Source organism: Elephantulus edwardii, unplaced genomic scaffold, assembly GCF_000299155.1.
Source record: "Elephantulus edwardii isolate Elephantulus edwardi_28Jun2011 unplaced genomic scaffold, EleEdw1.0 scaffold00010, whole genome shotgun sequence".
Lineage (NCBI taxonomy): Eukaryota > Metazoa > Chordata > Mammalia > Macroscelidea > Macroscelididae > Elephantulus > Elephantulus edwardii.
Window position 1 is genome coordinate 18491480 of NW_006399760.1, and position 27179 is coordinate 18518658.

General features: G+C 38.2%; 1 protein-coding gene across 1 annotated transcript in view; it reads left to right on the forward strand.

Moving 5' to 3' along the window:
* EPC2 (enhancer of polycomb homolog 2 (Drosophila)) overlaps positions 1-27179 on the forward strand; it is a 173300-nt gene that overhangs the window by 69838 nt on the left and 76283 nt on the right. The window contains exon 2 of the mRNA XM_006880762.1: positions 4225-4384. Within this exon, the coding sequence (XP_006880824.1) occupies positions 4225-4384 (160 nt within the window). The remainder of the gene's footprint in view (positions 1-4224; positions 4385-27179) is intronic.

A 27179-nucleotide genomic window follows, 5' to 3' on the forward strand; every position in this document is an offset into this window, starting at 1 on the left:
TCGACTTCTGGCAGTTCTCTGCTGATGTACTGTTCCAGTCGTTTTTGGATAATCTTCAGTAGAATCTTGCTTGCATGTGAAATCAGTGATATTGTTCTGTAGTTTCCACACTCAGTTGGGTCTCCCTTCTTTGGGATGGGAACAAATATAGACCTCTTCCAGTCAGTTGGCCAAGTGGTTGTTCTCCAGATTTCATGACACAACTCGGTGAGCACATCCAGGGCAGCATCTGTTAGCTGAAATATGTCAATTGGTATACCATCTATTCCAGGGGCCTTATTTTTTTCTATTTCTTTCAAAGCAGCTTGAACTTATTCCTTCATCACCATAGGCTCTGGCTCAAATGCTGTTTCATTAAATTCTTCTTTATCTGCCAATTCCTTTCGGTACAGTGACTCAGTATATTCCTTCCATCTCTGCCAGGAGGCCTCATGGTAAGTGGTTAAACTACGTAGCCACTAACCCAAGGTTTGGTAGTTTGAACACACTAGCTGCTCTATGGGAAAATATTATCAGTCTGTTTCCGTAAAGATTTATATTTACTGCCTTGCAAACACTGAGATAGTTCTTCTTTGTCTATGAATATTTCTGTGAATTTATTGAGTGTTTGGCTTCTTCTGTGTGTTGACTAATATTAGTGCCTACAGTAATAACATTAGAGAAAACAGAAGTAACAAAAATCATTGTCTTGGCATTTATTTTGTATTTGTTGTTATTGTATTGTTGTCTAACCCTGATCTGTCCTGTGCCAATCTCGTTGTCTCTGACACACCCATCCGGATTACTCCAGTCACTAAATCAGTCCACCTCATAGAGGGTCTTACCCTCCTGTGCTGTCCCTCTACCCTCCCAAGCCTGATGTCCTTCTCTAAGGACTGGGCCCTCCTTACAACATGCCCAAAGCCTCAGATTCCTTGCCTCCAAGGAGCAGCCCGGTTTAACCCTCTCAAGGATGAATCAGTTTGTTTTCTTAGCAGTCCATGGTACTCTTCTCCAGCACCTCAGCTCAAAGTCATCAATTCTCCTTCTATCCTACCTAGTCATTGTCCAACTCTCTGACATTTAACAAGTGATTGCAAAAACCATGGCCTCTATCAGATGCACCTTAGTCTCCAGAGAGACACCATTGCTCTCAGTACTTTGGAGAGGTCCCTAGCAGCAGACTTTCTCATCGCAATACGTCTTTTAATTTCCTGGCTGCTGCTGCCAAAAGTGTTGACTGTTGAGTCAAGCAAACTAAAACTGTGAACACTCTCAATCTCTTCACCATCCTGATGCTGCCAGTTGGTCTAGTGGTGAGAATCTTTGTCTTCTTGACATTGAGCCTCAGTCCATATTGGAGGCAGCAATCCTTGACCCTCTGCAGCAAGGGCTTCAGGTCTTCCTCAGTTTCAGCAAGCAGGGTTGTGTCTTCTGCATAACAGAGATTGTTGACAGATCTCCCACCAATCCTGACCCCACATTTCTCCTCATTTAGTCCAGCCTCCTGGATAATCTGTGCAGCATAAAGGTTGAAAAGGTATGGAGACAGGACACATCCCTGGCATACACCCTTCCCAGTTTTGAACCATGCAGTGTTTCCTTGCTGTTGGTCCAAATACAGGTTTCATATTAGCACGATCAAGTGTTCTGCATGTTGTTTAGGAAGTAAAATATTAAGGATGGTTGGACAATAAACAGATAAGATCTATATATACTATGTGATATGGTATGCTAATTATTGTTATGTGATGTTGAGTTGGTAACAACTCATAACGAACCTATGAATAACAGATTGAAGTCTTGTCCTGTTCTGTGTCATACTCACACTCTTCACTATGTTCAAGCCCAGTGTTACAGTCACTGTGACATATAGGGATCTCTGGTTGCGTTGTCTGTAGGGAAAGCTGGCACATTTCTAGCAGTTCAGATCCACAGTGGGAGAAAGATGGGCATTCTCCTTTTGTGTGATTTACAACCTCTGAAAACCCACTGAATGGTCATTTTGAATTGGTTCTGAATTTATGGAAATAAATTGAGCTAAGTTTGTGTCTATCCAGTTAGTCTCTTTGACTCATATTTTGCACATCCAAGTTATGAAGCCTATTTTCCAAGAAGTAGGACTTCTAGACAACATGCCCAAAGTATGTGAAAATAAAGTTTCACCTTCCTTGCCACTTAGTTGCACTTCCTCCAGGATAGAATTGTTTGTTCTTTTGGCAGACCTTGGGATATTAAGTAGTTTTCACCAGTACCACATTCAATGGCATCAGTTCTTTGATCTTCCTTGTCCAACTTTCAGGGGCATAGAAAGCAATTGAAAGTACCATGGCTTGCATCAGTTGCACCTTAGTCTTTAACCTGATATCACTGTGCTCTTGCACCCTTGACAGTAATTTTCTCCTATCCAGTTTCGCTTTTGATATCTTTTTAAAAAATTGGTTTCCATAAAGTCATTCATATGCATTACGCTACTTTTATTTACGTTGTGTTTTATACATTCCCATTTGAATAGGTTGTTTCATTCATGTACATTTTGTTTTATACAGTCATTTATATGCTACTGTGTAGTTGAGGCCGAACCCAAGCTCAGCTGACCAGTCAGTGGGTTTTCAGAGACAGTCACACTGAAAGAGATTGTTCATCTTCCCTTAACGAATAAGCTGGTAAATCAGATTTTAATTGGCAACGCAATTCCTTAATACTAGGGCAGTGTTTTAAATGATTAATTATTCTTGATTTATAACTTAACAGCATCCCATCTCATCACCTTGTCTATTCCGTCACACTCAGTCTGCCCACTGATTTGTCATCCTAAAAAAATTCTTCCTCTTTCCATACTCTGTTCTCCTTTTCTGCTATTGATAATTACTGTCCTTATCTCTGTTTTTCCCAAGTTGATCCTCTCTTGTCCTGTTCCTTGAAGTATTCATTGTCTACTCATTGGGGGTGGAGTGAGTGGGGAGATAACAGAAAAAGAATGTGTTTGATATTGTTGACTGTGCTGCTCCCAGGGATGTCGATTGTGGATCCAAGTAAAATGAAAACTGATTAAAATGGAAGTAAAATTAAGATCGGTAATGTGATTCTTTTCTCCATCTCTTTTGATGTTGCCTAATTGGTCCACTTGTGAGGATTTTTGTTTTCTCGATGTGAGTTGTAACCCATTTTAAAGACTGTAGTCTTTGTTACTCTGCAGTAAGAGCTTAAGGTTGCCTTTACTTTCTTCAGGCATAGTGTTAAATAGTAGAGAAAAAATTCAGATTAAGAAAGGAAGAAATTGCTGGGGTGGGGCTACCCTTTTAGATAAAGAAGTCACAGTTGAAATGAGACTCAAAAATAGTTTACCGATATGTAGTTTGAATATTAATAACTATCACAGCTAACATAAAAGGGAACTCTAATGACCTAGTAAGTAAGTAACAGTGCTGTCAATCCAAAAGCACATGGTTCAGATCCGCTGAATGTTCTGTGGAAGAAAGATGGGCAATTTCTCATGCCGTTTATTGCTTCTGGAAAACCACTAGAAGGTCAGCGAATGAGCTGATTGGCACATAATGTCAAAATTATGAATAGCAAGGCTAGCATTATGGATAGGGTGAGAGGTGGAGAGGTGAAAGATGTTGATTTATTGGTAAAGGACAGTATTGGGATAAAGGAGTAGGAAAACACAGATTTTTGTAGTAAGTGATGGAAGTAATGAAAAATTTTTAGAATCTGGATATATTTTATAGGAACTTTTGTTTAACTTACTTAAAAATATTTCTTGCTGTACTTAATCTTTTGAACAAAGTTTTATCTTTGAATTACGAATTTTGCAGCATCTAAGTTTAAGGTATATAAATATAAAAAGTATTTAAGATCTGTAATACAAATATTTTTCCTGTTTCTTACATATTTTAACTTACTCTGGAAATAATGACAAACATCATTGAGATTTCTTTCTTTTCATGTAGATTTTAAGTTCCAGTTTGTAAATGGTTGTGTATGTGTATGTATATACATGGATATGCTATCTTCCCCCCTCCAGTTATTTAAACATGTGATTATTAAAGAGGCTATCAATAAAATCACAAGTATTAAATTAGAATATTGACAATGTCTTTTAGAGGTCTGTGACATAGGAATTATTTCTAATAATTGATCCTTAAACTACCTTGGAATTATTTAGTAAATTTTAAATAGACTTGTACATGGAATTAATATTGTTATAACAACTTACGTTACCTGCTTTACATTTTCCAGGAACATCATTTACAGCGAGCTATTTCAGCACAGCAAGTGTTTAGAGAAAAAAAAGAGAGCATGGTCATTCCAGTTCCTGAGGCAGAGAGCAACGTCAACTATTACAATCGCTTGTACAAAGGAGAGTTTAAACAGCCAAAACAGTTCATTCATATTCAGCGTAAGTTTGTTAATTCATTGTTTTCTGCTTGTAATTTAAGCTTACCAGTCAGTAAAAATCTTTTCCTTTTGCCCAAAGATATTTTAATCTTTTGATTCGTGCACACTGATTAATAGGAATGTAAATTAAAAAATGAAATTCCTCTGCTTATGTCTGAACGTGGAATTCATTTTGAGTGTTAGTAGCATTTGGAATATCTGCTTGTGTAGTACTGGAGTTTGTATAGCACTTACTTATTACTGTACTCAAATCAGGTTTAATTTTAAAAGATGAATGGCTGTAATGCTGGAGAGTAGGAGTGAATTTTATTGAATTTACTAGCATTAGAATTTGCACTCTACTTTCATTTAGTTTTCTAAAAAATCTAATTCTTATTACCCCAATACTGTCTTTTTCCTCATCCCACTGTTAATATTTTAGATTGTCACTATTTCTTAGCTTAACTATTTCAGTAACTTCCTATTATATTTACTGCTTCTTTACACCCATGTCCCTTCCTTACCCTCCTCTTACCTGTCTTGACACAATCCACTACCACCAGAGTGGTCTTAAAATTTCCTGCCTTAACAAATTACACTGTTGCTTAAAATCCTACTGCTGCTGTTCATTGTCTATTTTTGGAGTTTCCCTCTGATTCTGTAGACAAATGCTAGCTAGCATTTTGGCATCTTGTCTGGTTGCTTTTTAGAACAAACGAAAAAATACTTGAAAAGCTTGTTAAAGATTCTGTTGCTTCACTGTAGGCTTACCTGTCTGAGAATCTCTAGGTATGCAGTGTGCATTTTTTCAAAGTTCTCCAAATAGTTCTCACCAGATTTGAGACTGATTTATAATATATTATTTTTTTTTTTTACTCTTAAGATGCACATTTTTGCCTTTGTAACAAGATGTTGCTTTAAATTACTGTTGTCTACTTAGTTTGCATTTAGTTTTGCCAGATACCTGAGAACATGTGTTGTTGTACCACACTCGCTTTAACTGAGTTGTAGACTGGCTGGAGTTCATTTGCAGGGGGAAATTTTTTCCTCTTGCTGTCCCTTTCTGTATGGCTGGTTTGTTTCTTTATTTTTCACTAAGAAGGTTGCCCTTTGATGGTGTAGCTTTATGCGTGAACATTCTATTTCAAAAGACTCTAGCATAAAGCTTTCCCTGCCCTTAGTATACATAAAATAATGTTTCAAACTTGATGGCAATTTAAATTTGATAGAATTCTCCAGTATAATATTAAGGCTTTTCTTTATTTTCTCCTCTAACCTCATTTACTGTTGCTCTTATATCATTTTTGTGTCATAGACTGTGTAAAGGGCCCATCGTTTCCTCTCACATTTCATCCTTCTGCACATGTGCTATTCCAGTCTTTCTTTCCTACAGCTACTTTAAGACTTAACCCTTTTATGAGGGATCATCTTTTTTCCATCTATCCTTCTTTAACATAGTATATGGTTGCTTGCTTTATTAGAGGTTTCATCATACTTTATTGCAATTATTTAAAACTATTTTTTCTATCATTTTAGACTGTGAGCTCCTTGAGGGCAGGACAAATATTTTTGTATCCTTAAAAGTGCTTAGAGTATGCTCAATAAATGCTTATTTATTGACTGACTGAATTGTTTTTAAATAACTTTAAAGAGTGCTTAGGTACCATAATCATTTTCCAGAGATTCACGTCCCTGAAGAATTAAAGAGAAACACACATAATTATGTGATTTCTTTCCTCTTTGTTCTTTTATTTTGTTGAATTTGTCTTATATTTTATATCCTTAAGAAGAACACAATTGTTCATGGTAGGCATTGTAAGGATTCCTCTTAAAGTAAATTACTATATTGTAATGATAAAGTATAGCTGGACAGCAGGACCATTTATAAAAACTATTCTAGGAACCAGAGACGGAGTTTCGGGGTCAGCACACTGGATTCAATAAACATCTTGTGTTGGCTTTTTTCTTTTCACTTTTCTATATTACTGTAAAAAATGGAATAAAACCAATAGAAAATTAAATTTTCATTTTTTCTTTTATCTGTCAGCATATATATTCTACGTACTCTATTGTCATACCACACTACGCATACAATGTCATACTACATTTAACGGTTTTTTTATTGTCTTTTTTTTACATAAATTTTAAGATTCTCAGGTGTCTATCATTTTACATGTTTGTATAATTTCCCCATCAAATTATTCTGTGTTTTACATACTGATAGGAATTTTTAAACTCATGTTCTTGAATATCTTTCCAAGAGAGTCTTTTTTAAAATAACAAAACACAGCTACCAAGTGCTCAGATATAAGAAATTTCAGAAGAATATCACTCTGAGTTTTGACTTTTCTTGTTTAGTGACAGCTTTGAAGGAATAGCTTCGCAGTAATGTCCCAGCTTGGTACACATTGCTTGCTTGAACTTCAGCAGAGCCGCCTCCTTGGTGTGTCTTTTCTAGTCTTTGTGCTTTCCAGTCCGTTATTTTCATTGCCACTAGTGTGATTATTAACTTTTTTTTTCCCCTCAGAATTTTGCAGATTTTCTAAGGCCCATAGGATAACATCTTAACACTTCTCTATGATTATATATCTCCTTTATGCCATACTTCCTTGTTCATTTTTCTATTATAACACCTTCTTGAAATCCACCTTGATGTTCAAAGTCTTTTTTCTCCCGAAAATGTAAACTTCTCAAAGTGAAGACCTTTGGTTCACTGTAGTAATTTCATTACCAAGTGCAGACCTAAATTGCAGTCAGCATTCATCTTTCTCCCCTAGATTGCTCAAGCGTATCATACTTTAGGTTACAGCAATAGTAAGCTTCTTAAAGCTCATTGACTTAGTCTTTATTATGCTTCTGTACTTTACATTTTGCTCCTTTCCTCCACTTGTCAAAATCCAACTTGTTTAGAGACCTTTTCTGATTCTTATAAGCAGGGCACTTCACACTGTTTGCTTTAAACCCTACTGTGTGTATTAATTGTGGCACTGACCACTCTCCAATTCCAAATGTTTGCCTTCTAATATGTTACTAGGCTATAAAACTCTCTTAGAGCAGTGACATTTTTATCTTCATTTCACTCACTCTGTGGTTAGGTGTGCACTTAGGTATTTGCTGAGTGAATGAACAGTGAAAGAGAAAAATATACACCTTTGACCATAAGCCTGTCTGACCTATCAGTGTTATAGGGCACAAAATGAAACATGGAGTCAAATAAAAGAAAAGTTACTAGTACATAATGTGAATTAAAAATTAAGAGACCAAACTGTATGATATCTTTTTTCAAAATTAAAAGTTGATCTCTTTTTATTCACCAGCAATGTCATTTTTGGGCCAAGAGTGCCTGCCACTAGAGATTTGGAAGTGTCACTACAAGCTGGTGTGGATATGAGATATAAATTCTTGCTCCTTTCCTGTCATATTCGGTGTCAGTCTTCCATATTATTATTCTGTGGAAGTTAATCACAACACATTAAATATTCTTATCAGGTCTGAAGTATCTTGAAGGCAAATAGTCTGATGATCTAAGATACTCAAGGTGTTCCTCGTTCAGCCTAATGACATTTTTGGTCAGTTGTGTAACACATGCAGAAGGTGATACCTTCATTTTCTTTACTATTAGAGCACTTTGCATGCTCAACCCTAATGTTACTCTTTTTACAGTTCATTCAGCAGCTCAACTCATAGCCATCAAATTATAACTGACTCATAATGGACCTTCTGGCAGGTTTTCAGAAGCTGGAAATGACCTGGGAGATTGTCTGTCTGTCTGCCTCACAACAGCTGGTGCAGTCGAACTGCCTGTCTTTGGGTTGGCAGCATGATTCCTTACTTGCTAAGGCATTAGAGTTCCCTAGAGTGCAATTGCTTCTTTATGGCTTAAAAATACTTCTCATTCAGGAATCAGCTTTTATTTACTCTAGGTTAAGTTCTTTATTTGACTTTCTATTATCTCATTTACTTAGTATGATAGTTATCTACAGTTGACTTTAATTAATTATCTTAATTTTAGAACATGAAGGGCTTTAAGATACCATTTTATAAGTATTCTGAGGTTACTTTGTATTCAGTTTAGAACTCTATTTCTTGTGAAATGAAGATTTGACTTCCCAGTTCACTACATTTATTACACCAATAAGCATCTTGCCTACTTCTTGGCTGAAAGAATGAGTTAAGAAAAAGAGGCTAGGTGTGTGAAAAACCTGTTTCTATCAAGTAGATTGTGTCTCATAGCAACCCTATAGGACAGAGTAGAACTACCCCCTAGCATTTCTAAGGCCGCAGTATTTATAGGAATTAACTGCCAAATCCTTCTCCCATTGATTGGTTCAAACAACCAACTTTTAGTTAGAAGCTGGGCTCCAAATCAGGGATTCCAGAAGTATAATTCAAAACAAAATAATATCTATTAGCCACTCTGTACAGCAGAATGATAAACGGCATAGAAGCATACTGCCATTCTTTGTTTCATAGAAATACTGGTATTTCAAAACACAAACTTTTGGTTAGTCATTGAACATCTAACTAGCCATTTATGGTAGTGCCTTATTATTGTCAGGCTAGGAGAAGAACTCAATATAAATGGATTTCTGCCATGTATGCCTTCTGCCAAGGTTTTATGCAATGGGGAATCTCTGTCTTTGTACCTCAGTACACGTTAAGGTGGCTCCTTAGTTTAATAAAGCTGAGCAGTGCTAAGACTACCCTGGAAACAGACAAAATCAAACTTATTTTTTAATAAAGTGATTTTGTGTATCTACTAAGTTTTCAGCAAGAATGAGATACATAGTAACTTAGCATCCAATTTCAATCTTGGAATGTCATTAATGTTTGATACTCTGCCAGGTATACAAAAATTATGCTAATTAACCCCTTTCTGTGGTAAGGACAAGCGTTTTCATTAGAGAATTGGAAAATATCTTCTCAGATAAGGAACATTGTTCTGTTTGTGTAGTAAACTTTGATGAATTGAATACAGTTCGGGAACATAATTTTTCAGTAAAAATATATATGGATGATATTAAGAAATCTTAAGGAGCTCAAATCACATGAAATTACATCATTGATTTAAATAAATAATAAACACGAGAAGGAATGCCATAATTAGATGAGCACTTTTGCAGGTTGCTTGATGGACACAGAATATATCATATTTGTTTAGAAAACATTTTAGATGAAACTGGATTCATGATTCTGTGCGATCCTGCAGGCAAACTATATTCAGGCCAGGTGGGTCTAAGTGTCCCTTATTTGATGATTGTGCCTGTAACCATCTGGATCCTTAGTTGAAACTGTCTGTGGGGCTAGATTTGTAGAGCAATATCTTGGTAGCTACTAACACAGGGTGGAGCAGGAGGCCCAAGACATAGAAATATTAGTTGAGCCTAAAGTGTTTTGAGCAAAAGCAAAGTGATGATTTAGTCTTCAGGTCAAAGATACAGGAAGAGAAATTTGAGTAAAGGCTGAGGACACCTTGGGCCTTTTGCATTTACATATACTACACAAAAGAAAAAATTTAGCGTTTGCAGTCACTTTGAGTAAAATACGGCACATATTTTCAAGACCATGATATAAAGAAAAGCCCACAATCACAAGTGCATATTTTAGTGCATGTTTCCTGGCTCTAAAGCATTAAAACTTTCCTGTGCAGCTACATTAAAAAAAAGTCTGTGACATAACCCTCTACCCCACCTGAGTAGACTAGTAGGAGTTACCAGGAATAGGTGTTTAGTATATGCAACTAGCATTCCTGTGGGAGGTTCTTTTGATGCTACACTGCCCTGAGACGGTGCTGCTTTTAGTGTCTGGCTCGCTCCCTTTCAACCAGAACAGACTAAAGGAAATGGATGAAATTCCTGGAGCTACCTACCTATAAAAATGGTAGGGGTTTTTTGGGTTATTTTTTGGGTTGGTTGGTTGGTTGGTGGTTTTTAGTTTTTGGTTTTTTTTAAAAAAAGAAACCCAATACACCTTATTTTCTGAAAACTTTTCTAAAATACTAAAAATTTTTCAGTAGTAAAAGTACTTGCCTGAATTCTGTTATTGCTTACACATTTTAGGCCTGTTACTTCTCAGAGTGACTTTATAGGGAAGCTAATGTTTGGTGTTTTTTTTCTTTTTCCTTTTAACCCTCATTTTAAAAGATAAGAGATTAAATACTCCAAGATACTAGTGAAAGGAAGAACAAGAATTTGAATGAAGGCCTCTGGTTTCAGAGTCTGTATTTTTCCCTATTCCCAGCTGGATTTTGTTGCCTTTCAGTCAAGCCTTCTTATTAATGAGATCCTAATATAGATGTATACATTAAAGGTAGATAGAAATCCATTACCATCTACATGTAACTGGTAATAGCATAAATATGATAAATTGTTCCCTCTCTTTCCATGCTCTTTTATGTCCTATGGATAATTGCCAGGTAGAGAATAGGCTGCTGACTTGATAGTCAATGGAGTCCTGCATGTAAAAGACCCAGGCACACCACTGTTAAGAGGTACTTTTCTGGTTTTACTTGGCAGGTAAGTAATGACTAAAAAGGCATCATCAAGTTAATACTGAAGTTCATACGGAAGCTGAGCAAGTCCACAAGAGCTAGAATACAATCTTGAGTATTTCCCAGCTAAATTTATAGACCGTATCAAGGATAGATTTGATACATTAAACATTATCAACTAAAGACCAGACATCAAGGACATCATAAGGAAAGCAAAGTGTTGCTAAAAAGACAGAAAGTAAAGAAAAGATGAAAATGGATGTCAGAAAAGTCTTTGAACTTGCTCTAGAGCATACAGAAACAAAAGGGAAAAGGAAGAAATTATAAATATAATCAGAAATGATAAAATAATGACCTGAACAGAAGATGTTCAAGGGCAGCCCAAGAAGGCAAAGCAAAACATTTTAGTGACCTGGAGTTAAAAAAAAAAACAAACGGAAAGGCAGCACATGACTCGGTTTTTCTCAAGTTGAAAGAACTGAAGAAAAATTCAAGGCCTGAATTGCAATACTGATGGATTCTGTGGGCCGAATTTTGAAAATTGCAAGAAACGTTAAAATAAGATGGAAGAATTTGTAGAATTACTATACCTAAAGAATTGGTCCATTCTGAAACATTTCAGGAGGTAGCGTACAATTAAGAACCAGTGTAACTGGCCTCAGCTCCCCCATCTTGAGTCTTGTCTTTGAGAGCTGCAGGAGCAGGCACCAGTGCAGAGACTCCAGCATGCTTGCCACATCAGTCACCATTCTCGCCTGTGGCAGCTGCTGATCACTACCATGATATGTGGGAAAGCCGAGGGAGATTGAAGAAATTCACCTGGAACTCTGAGAGTTTGGGAGCAAGACTGTTGACAGTTGGTTTAAGATCCTTGCTGTCAAGTGGCTTGCAACTGATAGCGATCCAATGTACAACAGTCCTAAACCCTGCTCTATCCTATGCCAATCTCACTACCTCTGACACGCCCATCTCGATTGCCCCAGTCACTGAGTTAATCCACCTCATCGAGGGTCTTCCTCTTCTGTGCTGTCCCTCTACCCTCCAAGGCTTGGTCCCTCCTTGCAACATGTCCAAAGTATGTAGACGAAGCTTCAGAATCTTTGCCTCCAAGCAGCAGCCTGGTTTAACCCTCTCTAGGATGAACCTGTTTGTTTTCTTAGCAGTCCATGATATATTCATTACTCTTTTCCAACCACAGCTCAAAGGCATCAATTCTCCTTTTATCCCCCTTAATCATTGTCCAACTCAGTACATAGTTTTGTCGTTTGTTTGTTTTTTTGATTGGCTAGTATCTTCATCAGAACTGTTTAGGTTCTTAACATCAGTGAATGTAAGTCCACTTCCCATGCGCTGGAACTCTGTTGACATAATCTGTAGGGAGTTGAACTGCTAACTTAAAGACAATGACAGGGACTTTTGAGTTTTGTTAAGCACAGAGTGCCCCATTCCACCAGTATTGACACTGATACCTCAGGCTCAAGTGACTAAAACAGCTTTATGTCTATTAATCCTTAAGAGCATTGAGGGATATGTGCTGAACGTGGTAGGTTTGTAAGTACAAATATTCAGTGCAGAAGAATGAAATGATATTTGAAGATTGTGGCAACATGCCAGTGTCCAGAGAATAAGAATGTAAAAATGAACAAGGAGAGTATCAAGCCCAAGCACTTGAGAAATGGCTTTGGAATAGATGATGACTCTTGGGTCATCAGATGGCAAACTATGTATTAAAAAGTTCTGAGCTTTCAAACGGAATCCTTTTAAGAACAATTCTTTGGAAAATTCCCCAGTGATAAAGTATTATCTTTATGTCTTGCCTATTAGGGTACTGGCACTTGAGAATGAAGATAAGGATAAGGTTGGGAATGTGGATTGCTTTAGGCTGGGAGCCTATCTTGGTTTACCTCTACAGCATTCTTAACACAGCAAACTCTTAGTTCACAACTTCATCATGGGTACACGAAGATGTTTAGAGTGTAAGACATACAGTGAGACATTGGGTACAATGATAAAGACCATTTTCAGGGACACTTTGATATAAAAATTGATGTTAAAAGCTGATCAATGAATCTTTCCCTTTAGCCACTGTAACAGTTTAAAAAGGTACTTAAAAAAAACACTTTGTTTTGCACAAACATGTATGTAGAGAACTTAAACTTAATCCATGTACTTTCTACTTGTTTTTTGTTGGAAGGTAAATTTAAAGTATGTTGTTGTTATGTGCCATTGAATCCCTTGCGACTCATAGCAACCCTATGTACAAGAGCCCTAAACGCTGTTCTATCTTGTGCCAGCCTCACCGTCTCAAACACACTCATTCCCACCACTCCACTCACAGAATCAATCCATCCCATCGAGGGTCTTCCTCTCCTGTGCCGTCCCTCCACTCTCCCGAACATGAGATCTCTCTCCAAGGACCAGTCCCTCCTTGCAACATGCCCAAAGTATGTCAGACAAAGCTTCAGAATCCTTGACTCCAAGGAGCATTCTAGCTTCACCCTCTCCAGGGCAAATCTGTTTGCTTTACTAGCAGTCCATGGTGTATTTAACATTCTTCTCCGGCACTACAGCTCAAAGGCATCAATTCTCTTTCTATCATCCTTATTCACTGTCCAACTCTCCAATGCATAGCATGTAATTACAAAGACGCCTGGATGAGGCGTTAGTCTCCAGCCTGACATCATTGTTCTTCAGTACTCTTGAGAGGTCCCTCATAGCTGAATTTCCCATTGCAATTCATCTCTTCATTTCCTGGCTGTTGGTACCAAGAGTGTCAACTGTGGAGCCAAGTAAACTAAAACTGTTAACTATCTCACTCTCTTCACCATCCATACTGATACCGTCAATTGGCCCAGTGGTGAGAATCTGTTTTCTTGAGCTTCAATCCATATTGAAGGCTGCAGTCCTTGACCTTCTGCAGCAAGCAGTATAGCAGTAGCATGATGAGCCTTGCCCTTTTTTATGGAAAAGGATTATTCCATAACTGGTGTATAGTAAGCAGTGTTTCTGATCCCTAAATATTGATGCCATGTGTTTAGTAAGCAGTACAATAGGTGCATAGTCTGGTTTTTTTTTTTAAGCCATATTTTATCATTTCTATTGTCTATGTGAACAAAGATTGCTTTACAAAGAATTACTCTTGATTGGGGATAAAACAGGCACTGTAAATTAAAAAAAAAACACAAACGAATGAAAGTAACCCCAAAAACAGTCAACCAGACCAATAATGTTGAAGGAAAAAGGCCAAGCTACATTGAAGACGATGAAAAACAAGATTCCAGGAATTGACAGGATGCCTGTTAAAGTGTTTGAGCAAACAGATGCAGCCTTGGACATGCTCGTGTGTCTGTGCCAAGAAGTCTGGATGATGATGACCTGGCCATCTGACTGGAAGGGTTCCATATTTGCTTCCATTCAAAAAAAGTGATCCTACAGAATGTAGAAATAATTGAGCAATGAAAGAGATAACTTTGTGCATGTTACCAGGAGGGTCCAGTTCCTAGGGAATAATAACATGCTTAGAAAAAGAGGTTTAATGAAGAGAGGAACATTGAGATTTATAGTGCCTGCAGCAATGGGCAACAAAGATTATGAGGGTGTTGCAGGATTTAATTCTGTTGTACACGGAGTCATTACAAGTTGGAGCTCACTCATCATACTTAAGAACAATATGCATGAATGTAGAAGGAACCCTCATGGCACAGTGGACTGCTAACAAAAATTTGGCAAATCAGACTCGGCAGCCACTTTGAAGGAGAAAGATGTGCAGTGTGCTTCTGTAAGTGTTAACCAAAACCTAAGATGAAACCCTGGGATTCTGACCCCTGCCAGCTCTGTAGGGCAGGGAGGAAGGAACTCATTTTTGTCCTGCGTATCTGGTAGGTCTGATCTGCCAGCCTTCCCGTTAGTATCCATACTCTTTACCCATACCATTGGAAATCCTGTGGAGCAGTTCTCCTCTGTCTTTTAGGGTTTCTGTGAGTTGGAGCTGACTCTATAGCCATATTGCTTTCTTATTCCTTGGATAGAAAGGAGGTATACGTGCAGTTGCCAAGGAATTAAGAAAAACGTGACAGAAAGGTAAATCACAAGAGTAAAAAAAAGCTCTTAACATTTCTTGATTTGGGTAAGAAAAGTTAGAATCTCTTTGAAAAGGGCTCAGATTTAGAGGTCACCCAAAGCCAGTTTTTAAGTTATTATTTTATTGGGGTTTTTTCGTGTGTACTGTAAAATCGGATCTGACTGGTACAGGAGGAGATTGCCCCTCCTTCTCCAAAAGAGCATCTGGTGGATTTGAACCACGTACCTCTGAGATAACCCTTCACCAAGTTGTGCCAAGAAATCTGGAGAACAACCACTTGGCCAACTGACTGGAAGAGGTCAATATTTGTTCCATTCCAAAGAAGGGTGACCCAACTGAGTGTGGAAACTACAGAACAGTGTCATTAATTTCACATGCAAGCAAGATTCTACTGAAGATTATCCAAAAATGATTAGAACAGCACATCAACAGAGAACTTCCGGAAGTCCAGGCTGGGTTTAGAAGAGGTCGTGGTACTAGGGATATTGTAGCTGATGTTAGATGGATCTTCGTTGAAAGCAGAGAATATCAGAAGAATGTCTATCTGTGTTTCATTGATTATGCAAAGGCATTTGACTTTGTGAATCATAACAAACTGTGGCTGACTCTGAGAAGAATGGGAATCCCAGAACATTTAATTGTGCTGATGTGAAACCTATACTTGGACCAAGAGGCAGTTAGTCAGAACAGAGCAGGGTAACACTGCATGGTCCAAAATTGGGAAGGGTGTATGCCAGGGATGCATCCTGTCTCCATACCTTTTCAACACGTATGCTTAGCAGATTATCCGGGAGGCTGGGCTCTATGAGGAGAATTGTGGCATCAGGATTGGTGGAAGATCTATTAACAATCTGCGTTATGCAGATGACACAACCCTGCTTGCTGAAACTGAGGAGGACCTCATGCACTTGCTGCAGAGGGTCAAGGACTGCAGCCTTCAGTATGGACTGAGGTTCAATGTCAAGAAGACAAAGGTTCTCACCACTGGACTAATTGGCAGCATCAGGATGGATGGCGAAGAGATTGAGATTGTTCACAGCTTCAGTTTGCTCAGCTCCACAGTCAGCACTCTTGGCACCAGCAGTCAGGAAAACAAAAAGCATATAGTGATGGGAAAGTCTGCTGTTAGGGACCTCTCTAAAGTACTCAAGAGCAACAACAGTGTCTCTTTGGAGACTAAGGTGCGCCTGATACAGGCCATGGTCTTTGCAGTTGCTTGTTATGCGTCAGAGAGTTGGACAATGACTAGGGAGGACAGAAGGAGAGTTGATGCCTTTGAGCTGTGGTGCTGGACGAGAGTACTGAATGTACCCTGGACTGCCAGGAAAACAAACAGATTCATCTTGGAGAGGATTAAACCAAGCTACTCCCTGGAGGCAAGGATTCTGGGGCTTCATCTGACATACTTTGGACATGTTGCCAGGAGGGACGGGTCCTTGGAGAGGGACATCATGCTTGGGAGGATGGAGGGACGGCACAGGAGGGGAAGACCCTCTATGAGATGGATTGATTCGGTGACTGGGATAATCGGGATGGGTGTGTCAGAGGCAATGCGGTTGGCGCAGGATAGAGCAGGGTTTAGGGCTGTTGTGCATAGGGTCGCTGTGAGTTGCAAATGACTCGACGGCACATAACAACAACTTCTCAGATTGCAGTGCAGCTTCTTGCCACTAGGCCAACAGGGCTCCCTCAAAACCAATTTTTAAGATTAAATACTTTAGGGGGAAAGCTACTAAGTTGACAATATAAACTGAGCTTTTAATTTTTTATTTATTTTTTTTTTCTTTTAAACTGGCACTTAAAATACACAAAACCTCACATGTCACCAAGGACCTTTCAGCTTTTGGAAATAGAAGAGTACAGCTAGAGAACTCCCTCTTGCTCCAAGTCCATCCTTGCTTTGAAGATAATCTTGTAACTCCAATAGGGGGAGGCCAGAATTGATAATGGGATGTAGGACATTCATTTCTAAAATGCCAACCAAAGCTTTGGGTTTTGGCACATGATAAAACTTACCCTTAATGGAATGAATTGGACTTTCTAGGAGCTTGATCAAGTAGCTTTTATTTATCTTTTGTTTGTTTTGAAAGATGTGGTTAGAGTATAGCTATCCAAAAGACATTTAAGTGAATAGTAAAGGATGGAATGAATGAGAAAAAGTTAAAGGACAACTTCTCATTGACAATAATCTTTTCAGTAAAATAGTCAAAATTGTGGAAAGTACAACCGACCCAATTCCACCCTTGTAAACAGAATAGTTTAAATAGCAGTTTGGAAAGAACAACCCCTGGATTTACCACGTAGACACAGCTTATAGAAACCAACCCCCATAAATGTAATACATTAAAATTTATAGGTACATGCAGTAGTTTGTAATAGCACACAGATAATACTAAAACATTATTATTACTAGATATGGTAAAGAAATGAAGGCATTTAATTTTTTAAGGTGTAGAAATATACACAATGAAAAGCATTTGAATGATATTAGTACCTAACTGTTCCAACTTACTTGCAAATTAAAGACAAAAATATGGGAATCATTCATAATTCTAGGACTGTTTGTAAAGTAAATGTGCAAAGGTCAGAAGATAACAATCAGAAGAGTATACTCAATCATTTCTCAAGCTGAAAGAATTGAAAAAATTAAACCTCAAATTACAGTTGTGACTAAAATATAGAACAGCAGAAGCATCAAAAGATTGTGGAAGAAATACACAGACACCTGTATCAAAAGAAATTGGTTGGCATTTAATCATGTCAGGAGGTAGCATGTGCTCAAGAACCAATAGTATTCTGTAAACTTTAGTTATGGGACTCTTGTCTGAGAGTTTGTTCCCATTTGATAGGTTTTCTTTTCACCTTGTTGGAAAAAGTTTTTGATGCAGATTTAATCTTTAGAAGGTCCCATTCATCAATCTTAAATCTGTTCAGATTGTACATTTCTGGCTGGATTTGACAGGTTCTTTATACCATAGAGTAGGCCTTCTAAGCTTGATCCCAGTTTGTCTCTTATGAACTTTATGGTTTTGGGCTTTACTCCCAAGTCTTTTATCTACCTTGAGGTGATTTTGTGTATGGAGTGAGATGCAGATCCTATTTCAGCTTTCTGCAGGAAGCAGTCCAGTTTCGCCAGCACCATTTGTTGGAGAGGTTATCAGGTTATCATTTCCCCATTGGATAGATTTGATTTCCTTGTCGAATATCAGTTGACCATAGATAGCTGAGTCTTATCTCTGGGTTCTCAAATCTGTTCCATTGGTCTAAGAGCCTGAACCAGTGCTGTTACTACCACTGTATAGTAGGTTTTGCGGTCAGAGAGTGCTGTACCTCCCACTTCATTTTTGTTTCTCTGAAGTGTTTTGCTTATTTGGAGTTTCTTGCCTTTCAAACTTAACAAATCCCCTCTCAGTAACCTTGAAAAAGGAATTTCTTGTCTGTATTAGGATTGCATTGAACATGAAGATTGCTTTTGATAAGATTGTCATTTTCACAATATTGAGTCTTCCTATGCATGAAGAGGGCACATTTTTCCATTTCTTTCGATAACCCAATTACAAAATGGGCAAAAAACATGGAAAGAATTTTCACAGGGAATGATACGCGAATGGCAAACATACACACGCAGAAATGCTCAAAGTCACTGGCAATGAGAGATGCAAGTAGAAACCAGTTAGATACCGTCTCACTCCAGTGGCAATGGCAACATTTAACAAGACAGCAAGTACTAAATGTTGGAGAGGATGTGATGAGATAGGAACTCTTTAATACATTGTTGGTGGGATTGTATAATGGTACAACCACTCTGGAAGGCAGTTTGGCGCTTCCTCCAAAAACTGAACATAGGAATTCCATATGTCCTAGCTATTCCACTGCTTGGAATGTACCCCAAGAAAATAAGGCACAGAGATTTGTACACCAATGTTCATAGCAGTGTTATTCACATCTCAAGACCATGGAAACACCCTAGATAGATGTCCAACCACAAATGAATGGCTTGAGAAGTTGTGGTACATACAGTGGAATACTGTGAGGCATGCTGGAGCAATGGTTTTGTATATCACTACCTAACTCAGGAGGGACTGGAGAGCATTATGCTAAGGTGAACTAATTCAGTCCCATAAGGACAAATACTGTATAAAACCATTATTGTAGAATGAGTATGTAGGTTAGGGGGATTGGAAGCAGAGGGGGTGTTAATAATAGGGTCACAAAGTTTGATGGGGGTGGTGGTGAAGGAAATAGGAAAGAGACTGTGTGAAAAACAATGTATTTGACCTTTATAAATAAAACCGTATAAAATTTTTGAAAAAACCAGTAGTAATGAAAGGAGAAGTCCAAACTGCACCCAAGGCATTACTGAAAAGCAAAACTTGGAATTGACAGAATATCAGTTGAGATGTTACAGTTCTAACAAATGAGTAGAATGCCAAAAGCACTATTCTAGAGGAGGACGTTGCTGTATTTTTAGTTTGCTGTGAGTTATGAATTGATACTGGGTTTTGTCAGTTTTTCTGTAGCTATTGTGATTGAGTTTTTTTCTACAGACTTTTGTTTTAATGGATTATGTTATTCAGTTTGTGAAAACTGAACCAGTCTTAACATCATTGGAATAATTCCTACTTGACTGGTATATAATTCCACTTACACATTGTAGGATTTGATTTGTACATACTTTTTTTGAGAATTTTGCATCTGGTTAGGGGAGTTACTGGCCAGTAGTTTTACTTTTTCATGAATATGTGTATTTGATTTTGACTGTACAATAATTTCTTCTTTAAAAGTTTGACAGAATAATATTTTTTTAAAAACAGGAATCTTAAAGAAGTTTGACAGAGTACATTAGTGAAATAATTTGAGCCTGGTACTTTCTTTTTGGAAAGTTTAGTAATAATTCAGTCTCTAGTTGCTATAGATCTGGTCATGTTTTCTTCTTCTGTACTCAGTTTGTGTCTTTGAAAAATGTCTATTTTATGTATTTCTGGGAATAGAATTTTCATAATATCCTTTATCTTAAATGTTCATAGCATCAGTAGTGATGACCCCTCTTTATTTCTGAGCATGGTAAATGGTATTTCCTTTCTCTTTCATTGTTTGGCTTGGCTAGAAGTTTATCAAATACTTTGATTCCCCCCCCCCCCTTTCTCTTTTCAGGAAGCTGGCTGACTTATTTTTATGAACTCTCCTCTGGGCCAGTAGGCAGCATCAGGATGGATGACGAAGAGATTGAAATGGTTAACAGCTTTAGTTTACTTGGCTTCACAGTCAACACTCTTGGCACCAGCAGCCAGGGAATTAAAAGACATGTTGTGATGGGAAAGTCTGCTGTTAGACCTTTCCAAAGTAATGAAGAGTAGTGATGTCACTCTGGAGAACTGGACAATGACAAGGGAGAATAGAAGGAGAATTGATGCCTTTGAGCTGTGATGTTGGAGAAAAATATACCATGGACTGCTAAGAGAGTTAAACCACTCTGCTCCTTGGAGGCAAGGATTCCAAAGCTTTTTCTGACATACTTTGGACATGTTGCAAGGAGGGACCAATCCTTGGAGAAGGATGTCATGCTTGGGAAGTTAGAGGGGCAGCACAGAAGTGGAAGACCCTTTAAGAGTTGGATTGATTCAGTGACTGGGGTTATCTGGGTGGGTGTGTCAGAGACAGCAGAGTTTAGGGCTGTTGTACATAGGGTCACTGAGTTACTGGTGACTCGATGGCACATAACAACAACAACAACAACAACATTCATATTACCTTGGAAATTTTGAAAGAGATTACTAAGAATTTTTATTTAGTACTTAAAGAAAATGTGATCAGTGCATTCTAGTCTTAGCCTCATTTTTGGAATGTTAAAATTCAGTCCAGGTGCTAATTAAGTTTTGTGTTAGTGAAGCAAAGTAGAAAATAAAAATTATTGCTTTATCTTTACCTCAGTTAAAACCAAATAGCTGGTAGAATAGTTTACTTGGGAAACCCCATTTTAAGCCAAGTTTGGTCAGTAAGTATAATATTTTGAGTATGAAAATGTGTTTTTTTTTCTCACGACTTGAAATCTTGTTTTGAAAAGCAGTTTCAGAGAAGTAGTCCTCAAATATTTCTTAATATAATTTCTATCAAATTTTATGCTCTTTGAGATTTGTTGTGTGCGGTTAAGGTAATTCTGCCTCATGGTGAGCCCTGTTTACTACCTTTCAAAACCAGTTGAGAGCTATGAGTCAGTTCTGACTTGACAGCGCTTAACAATGTGTAGTAAATTATTTGGATGATCTTTTTAGAAACAGCTGTAGTAAATGTGTTGGCAATTAAGATATTAAAGCAGAAGTTGATGGGCAGGCATGATATTAAGAATTCAAGAATTGTATTGTTAATTGTTAGAATCAATTCTGTAGGATCTTAAATTTTTATGTCAGATTGTTTTGAAAAAAATGTGCATAGTAACTGGGAGAATAGAGAGGAGTTAATGAGTAAGAATTTAACTATAAATGAGAACTGAGGCTAAAACGGTAACTTGTACACCAATGTTTATAGCAGCATTATTCACTATTGAAAGAACATGAAAACAGCCCAGATGTCCAACCACTGTCGAATGGATTGAGATGTTGTGGTACATTCATACAATGGAATACTACGCAGCACACAGGAGCAATTATTTTGTAGATTACTTCCTAACTTGGGAGAGACTGGAGGGCATTATGCCCAGTGAACTCATTCAGTCCTTGTAGAATGAATATGAGGATCCAAGGCGGGGCTGAGGGGAGGATGGAAATAGGTGAAGATGGGGGGAGGATCTTAATCATAGGTTTGCACAATTTGATTGGTGGGTGGGGTGAAGGAAGTGGGAAGAATATTTTGTGAAAAACAATGTATTCAAACTTTAACTAAATCAGAGTAAGAAAAAAAGAAAAAGAGGCTTACTGTAAATGCAGCCTTATTTTAAGCACTTAATTAGTTTGTTAGGTAACTATTATTTGACAGGTTTTTTTTTCTCTCTTTAATTACTTTGGCATTGTATTGTTGTCATTATTATGTACTGTTGAGTTGGAACAGATTCATCGCTAACCCTACTGTGGGTTTTCAGAGGCCGTAATCACACAGAAAGAGTTTGCTCGTCTTTCAAACCAAGGAACAACTGGTGGATTTGAACCATGTGATTTTGGGTTGGCAGCACAACTCCTTACCACTCAGCCACCATCCTCGTATTGTTTTAGCACTGCCTCATATCGAGTGTTGAACTTTCTAGTTTTTCAGGAGTATTGAACTTAAAGAAATAGCTGCATTAGTGCTATCTGTGTCTTAGGATTGGCTTGGATTTGTATTAAGCCATGAGATTTTCTGAGGAGTCTGGTTAAGCATTTTGGAACTTAATTTCAACATAATTTTAATTAAATGTTTTAATCTGACACAATTTCTGATTTATAAAAAAATTTTAAACTAGTACAGAGAATTCCTTTATACTCATTTTTAAGGTTCATTGAATGTTAGCATTTACTGTATTTGCTTTCTCATGCCACTCATTATCTCTTCACACTCTCACTTGCTCTCTCTTACATTATTTTTTATCTGACTCTAAAGGGAAATTGCATACAACTCTATCATTGTCTGTGTTTTTAAAACCCCAGGCTCTACTAGAGCAGTTATCAGAGTCAGGAAATTATCATTAATAAAATAAAATTATCTAATACGAAACCTATACTTGGACCAAGAGGCAGTAGTCAGAACAGAGCAGGGTAACACTGCATGGTTCAAAATTGGGAAGGGTGTACACCAGGGATGCATCCTGTCTCCATACCTTTTCAACCTGTATGCAGAGCAGATTATCCGAGAGGCTGGGCTCTATGAGGAGAATTGTGGCATCAGGATTGGTGGAAGATCTATCAACAATCTGCGTTATGCAGATGACACAACCCTGCTTGCTGAAACTGAGGAGGACCTCATGCACTTGCTGCGAAGGGTCAAGGACTGCAGCCTTCAGTATGGACTGAGGCTCAATGTCAAGAAGACAAAGATTCTCACCACTGGACCAATTGGCAGTGTCAGGATGGATGACGAAGAGATTGAGATTGTTCACAGCTTCAGTTTGCTCGGCTCCACAGTCAACACTCTTGGCACCAGCAGTCAGGAAATCAAAAAGTGTATCGCGTTGGGAAAGTCTGCTGTTAGGGACCTCTCTAAAGTACTCAGGAGCAACAGTGTCTCTCTGGAGACTAAGGTGCACCTGATACAGGCCATGGTATTTGCAATCGCTTGTTATGCATCAGAGAGTTGGACAATGACTAGGGAGGACAGAGGGAGAGTGGATGCTTTTGAGCTGTGGTGCTGGAGAAGGGTACTGAATGTACCCTGGACTGCCAGGAAAACAAACAGATTCATCTTGGAGAGGATTAAACCAAGCTACTCCCTGGAGGCAAGGATTCTGGGGCTTCGTCTGACATACTTTGGAGATGTTGCCAGGAGGGACGGGTCCTTGGAGAGGGACATCATGCTTGGGAGGGTGGAGGGACAACGCAGGAGGGGAAGACCCTCTATGAGATGGATTGATTCGGTGATGGGTAATCGGGATGGGTGTGTCAGAGGCGGTGTGGTTGGCGCAGGATAGAGCAGGGTTTAGGGCTGTTGTGCATAGGGTCGCTATGAGTCGGAAACGACTCGATGGCACATAACAACAACAACAACAATGTGTTCACTTCCGTCTTATGTTAGAATATGTCCCAGTAATGTCTTTATGTAAGTTTAAAAAAACAGGTGTAATTCTTCATTGGATTTAGGTTTCCAAGGCTGTAAATTACAAGGAGGGAGAATGCCAGTCTTTCTCCGAGAGTTGCCAGTGGATTCTGTCACAGAGGCATGGCCTTTGGATTAGCAGTGTCACTCCTATGGACTGTGCCCTCAGAGCACCCTTGCTGCAAAGGAGAATCAATCCATTCATTGCATTCAGTTGGCATGTCTCTCTGTTGTTGTTGTTAGGTACCATCAAGTCACCTGTGACTCATAGCAACCCTATGTACAACAGTCCTAAACCTTGCTCTGTTCTGAGCCAACCTTACTGTCTCTGACACAGCTACCTCTGTTACCCCAGTCACTGAGTCATTCATCTCATCTAGGGTCTTTCTCTTTTGAACTGTCCCTCCAAGCATGATATCCCTCTTCAAAGACTGGTACCTCCTTGCAACATGCTCGGAATATGTCAGATGGAACTTTAGAATCCTTGCCTCCAAGGAGCAACTCAGTTTCACCCTTTCTAGGACAAATCTGTTTGTTGTCTTGGCAGTCAATAGTATATATATTCAATACTCTTCTCCAGCACCACAATTCAAAGACATCAGTTCTTCTTCCATCATTGCTAGTCATTGTCCAGCTTCCTGATGTACAGCAAGTAATTGTCTCCAGATTGACATCGTTGCTCTTCAGTACTCTGGAGATGATCCTGACAACAGACTTTCCCAGTGCAATTTGTCTTTTGATTTCCTGGCTGCTGGCACCAAGAGTGTTGCTTACGGAGTCAAACAAACTAAAGCTGTTAACAATCTCAATCTCTTCACCATTTATCATGATGCTGCCAGTTGGCCCAGTAGTGAGAATTTTTGGCTTCGTTCACTGACTCTTTTTGCAGAGTACAGACCAGTGACTTTGGACACCTTTCCTCAATCTGAGTTTGTCACATATTCTGTCATAACTTGATTCCAGTTAAAATACTTGTTTTTAAAGGAAGTATTTTCTATCCTCAAGAGGGCATAACAGATGATTTGGTGAAAAGAACATTTGGTAGAATCTATTAGTAAAGTATTATTGCCACAGTATTAAGTCTTATAACTTTGCATTTTCATTTATTAGAACTTACATTTCAAATAATGCTATCTTCTAAATACTGTTTACTTACTTAACCATTTAATACTTTGTTAGCATTAAATAGCACATAAGTTTGAGAGATTGCTATTAACCTCTTTCTTAGGTTCCTAAAGTTTCTCAAGTTGGCAGAAAGAGTTTGGTTTTTTTTATTACACACTTTCTATTTTACACTAATAGAATTTATATTCTTATGTATATATAACTTTAAATTAGATTTTGTCGAAAAAACTAAGAGACTGCCTAAACCCAACTGTCTAGGTGAGACTTTTTTGCCTTCCCTGTATATTTGAATATTTGGTTGAGATTAAAACAATAAATCCATTAGCTTTGGAGACAAACCACAGTCTTGTGTGATGCATATTACCCAACAACTGACTCAGAATATTTCTTTAAAACACAGAATTGTTTTCAGATTCATTAAGACAGTTTGTTTTTATATTAAATATATATTCAAGTGATTGTAATATAAAAAGTATATGAAAGTGTTTATCCTTACCTGTTCTTCACAGAGCCACCGTCCTCTTCCAAGTAGCCATTTTCTTATCATGTATTCTTTTTAAGGTTTTGTTATGTGAATTCATGCACATGAGAATTTCTATTTGAGGCCTGTTAATATTCTTTTCTGGACCTTTCTCTTTTTTCCACCTCCTTTTTGTTCTGGAAATCATTCCATTTTAACATACTTTCCAATTTGTTTTCAATGCTGCTTAATACTCCATTGTGTGGCTGTGGAATTTACCACCTAGTTTTCTATAGCTAGAAACTTGGATTGTTTTCAGTCTATTTTGGACTTAATAGACCACTTCTTCTTACCCTTGAAGTGAGGCTTTGAATTGGTTCCATAATGGCCAGTGAAGTGAAACTGGAGCACACTTGACTTTTTATAATTTGGATGATTTCTGCAGAAACTGCAATGAAGTAAATTAAAAGTTGAAACCTTGGAATGGAAGAAAACTTAGAAGGGTTATAGTGAGCCCTGCAAAGCCTGATTTGTGGGTTGTATTTTTGACAGACTTGTGGGAGCTCTGATGTCATGGTTCTAAGGAATTGCAGTGACTTAGTGGTAAGAAGCTGTGCTGTAATCCCAAGGGCATGTGCTTCAAAACCCACCTGTTCCATTGGAGAAGAATGGAGAGTTCCCTCCTGTGTGATTAACTGCCTCTGAAAACTTGTTGGACGGTCAGCTGTGAGTGGGTTCTGACTAAACAGCCAACAGCAACCCAAAGATACACCTCTCTGGTGATGAGAATTCACCAGCTCCTCAGGAGAAAGATGGGTAATTGCCATAGCAATTTCCAGTTTTAGAAACCCTGTGGAGGGGATTAATGAGTCAGATATGAGTGAGTGGACAACCACCCACATTCAAAACAGTGTAATCAGCTTCTCCTTTCTCTCAGCTTATTGATTGAAGCCCTGCTTTTAATGTTACATGCATTTGCCCTTGCTTTGAAATGATTGAGCCAACACATTGGCATAAAATTCTTCATCAAAATCATGCTTAGTTTCCGCATGTGTATTTATTAAATCATTGGAAAGGCTTTGGACTATTTCTTGCATTCCAGTAGCACTAAGAACTGACTGTTCCTATTTTAGTCACCTTCATTTGACATACTTTGGACGTGTTGCAAGGAGGGTCCTTGGAGAAAGATGTCATGCTTGGGAGGGTGGAGGGACAACGCAGGAAAGGAAGACCCTCTATGAGGTGGATTGATTCAGTGACTGGGATAATGGAGGTAGGTGTGTCGGAGACAATGAGATTGGCACAGGACAGAACAGGGTTTAGGGCTGTTGTACATAGTGTCGCTATGAGTCGCAGGTGACTCGACGGCATATAACAACAACAACCACAACCATTAGGCACAGGAATGGATCTGATTTATAACCTGGGATCTCCAGATACTGCTTTGGTGAATGGCCATCAGCATGCAATTTCATGAATTCTAGGATAAATTCTACAGGTTCAGATTCTTACATCAAATGATTTTTAGTTCAGAAATTACCTTTTAGAAGACTGACATCATTTTGTTCTTCCATGAGCCATTTCTAATGGAGATTACCATTTCTTGAGTGCCGCAACTTGACAAAAAGAGCATTTTTTTGATTTTTATTTTTATTTTGCCATTCTGGTAGGTGAGAGATTAGCTACTTTGACATTTAAATACTTTGATATTAAAACTTTTACCCAAGATGTCATTGCCAGATAGATGTTATTCTCAGTCTGTGGAGATTTCCCCCACCCCACCCCCCTATTGGAAAAACTTTTCTATGCACACAAGGTCTTGATTTTTAGAAGGTCCCATTTGTTAATTGCATCCTCTCCTGGTCGTGCATTTCTGGCTGTATTTACAGGTCTATTTATGCCATAGGTTAGGGCTTCTAAGTTTGGAATCATTTTGTCTTTAT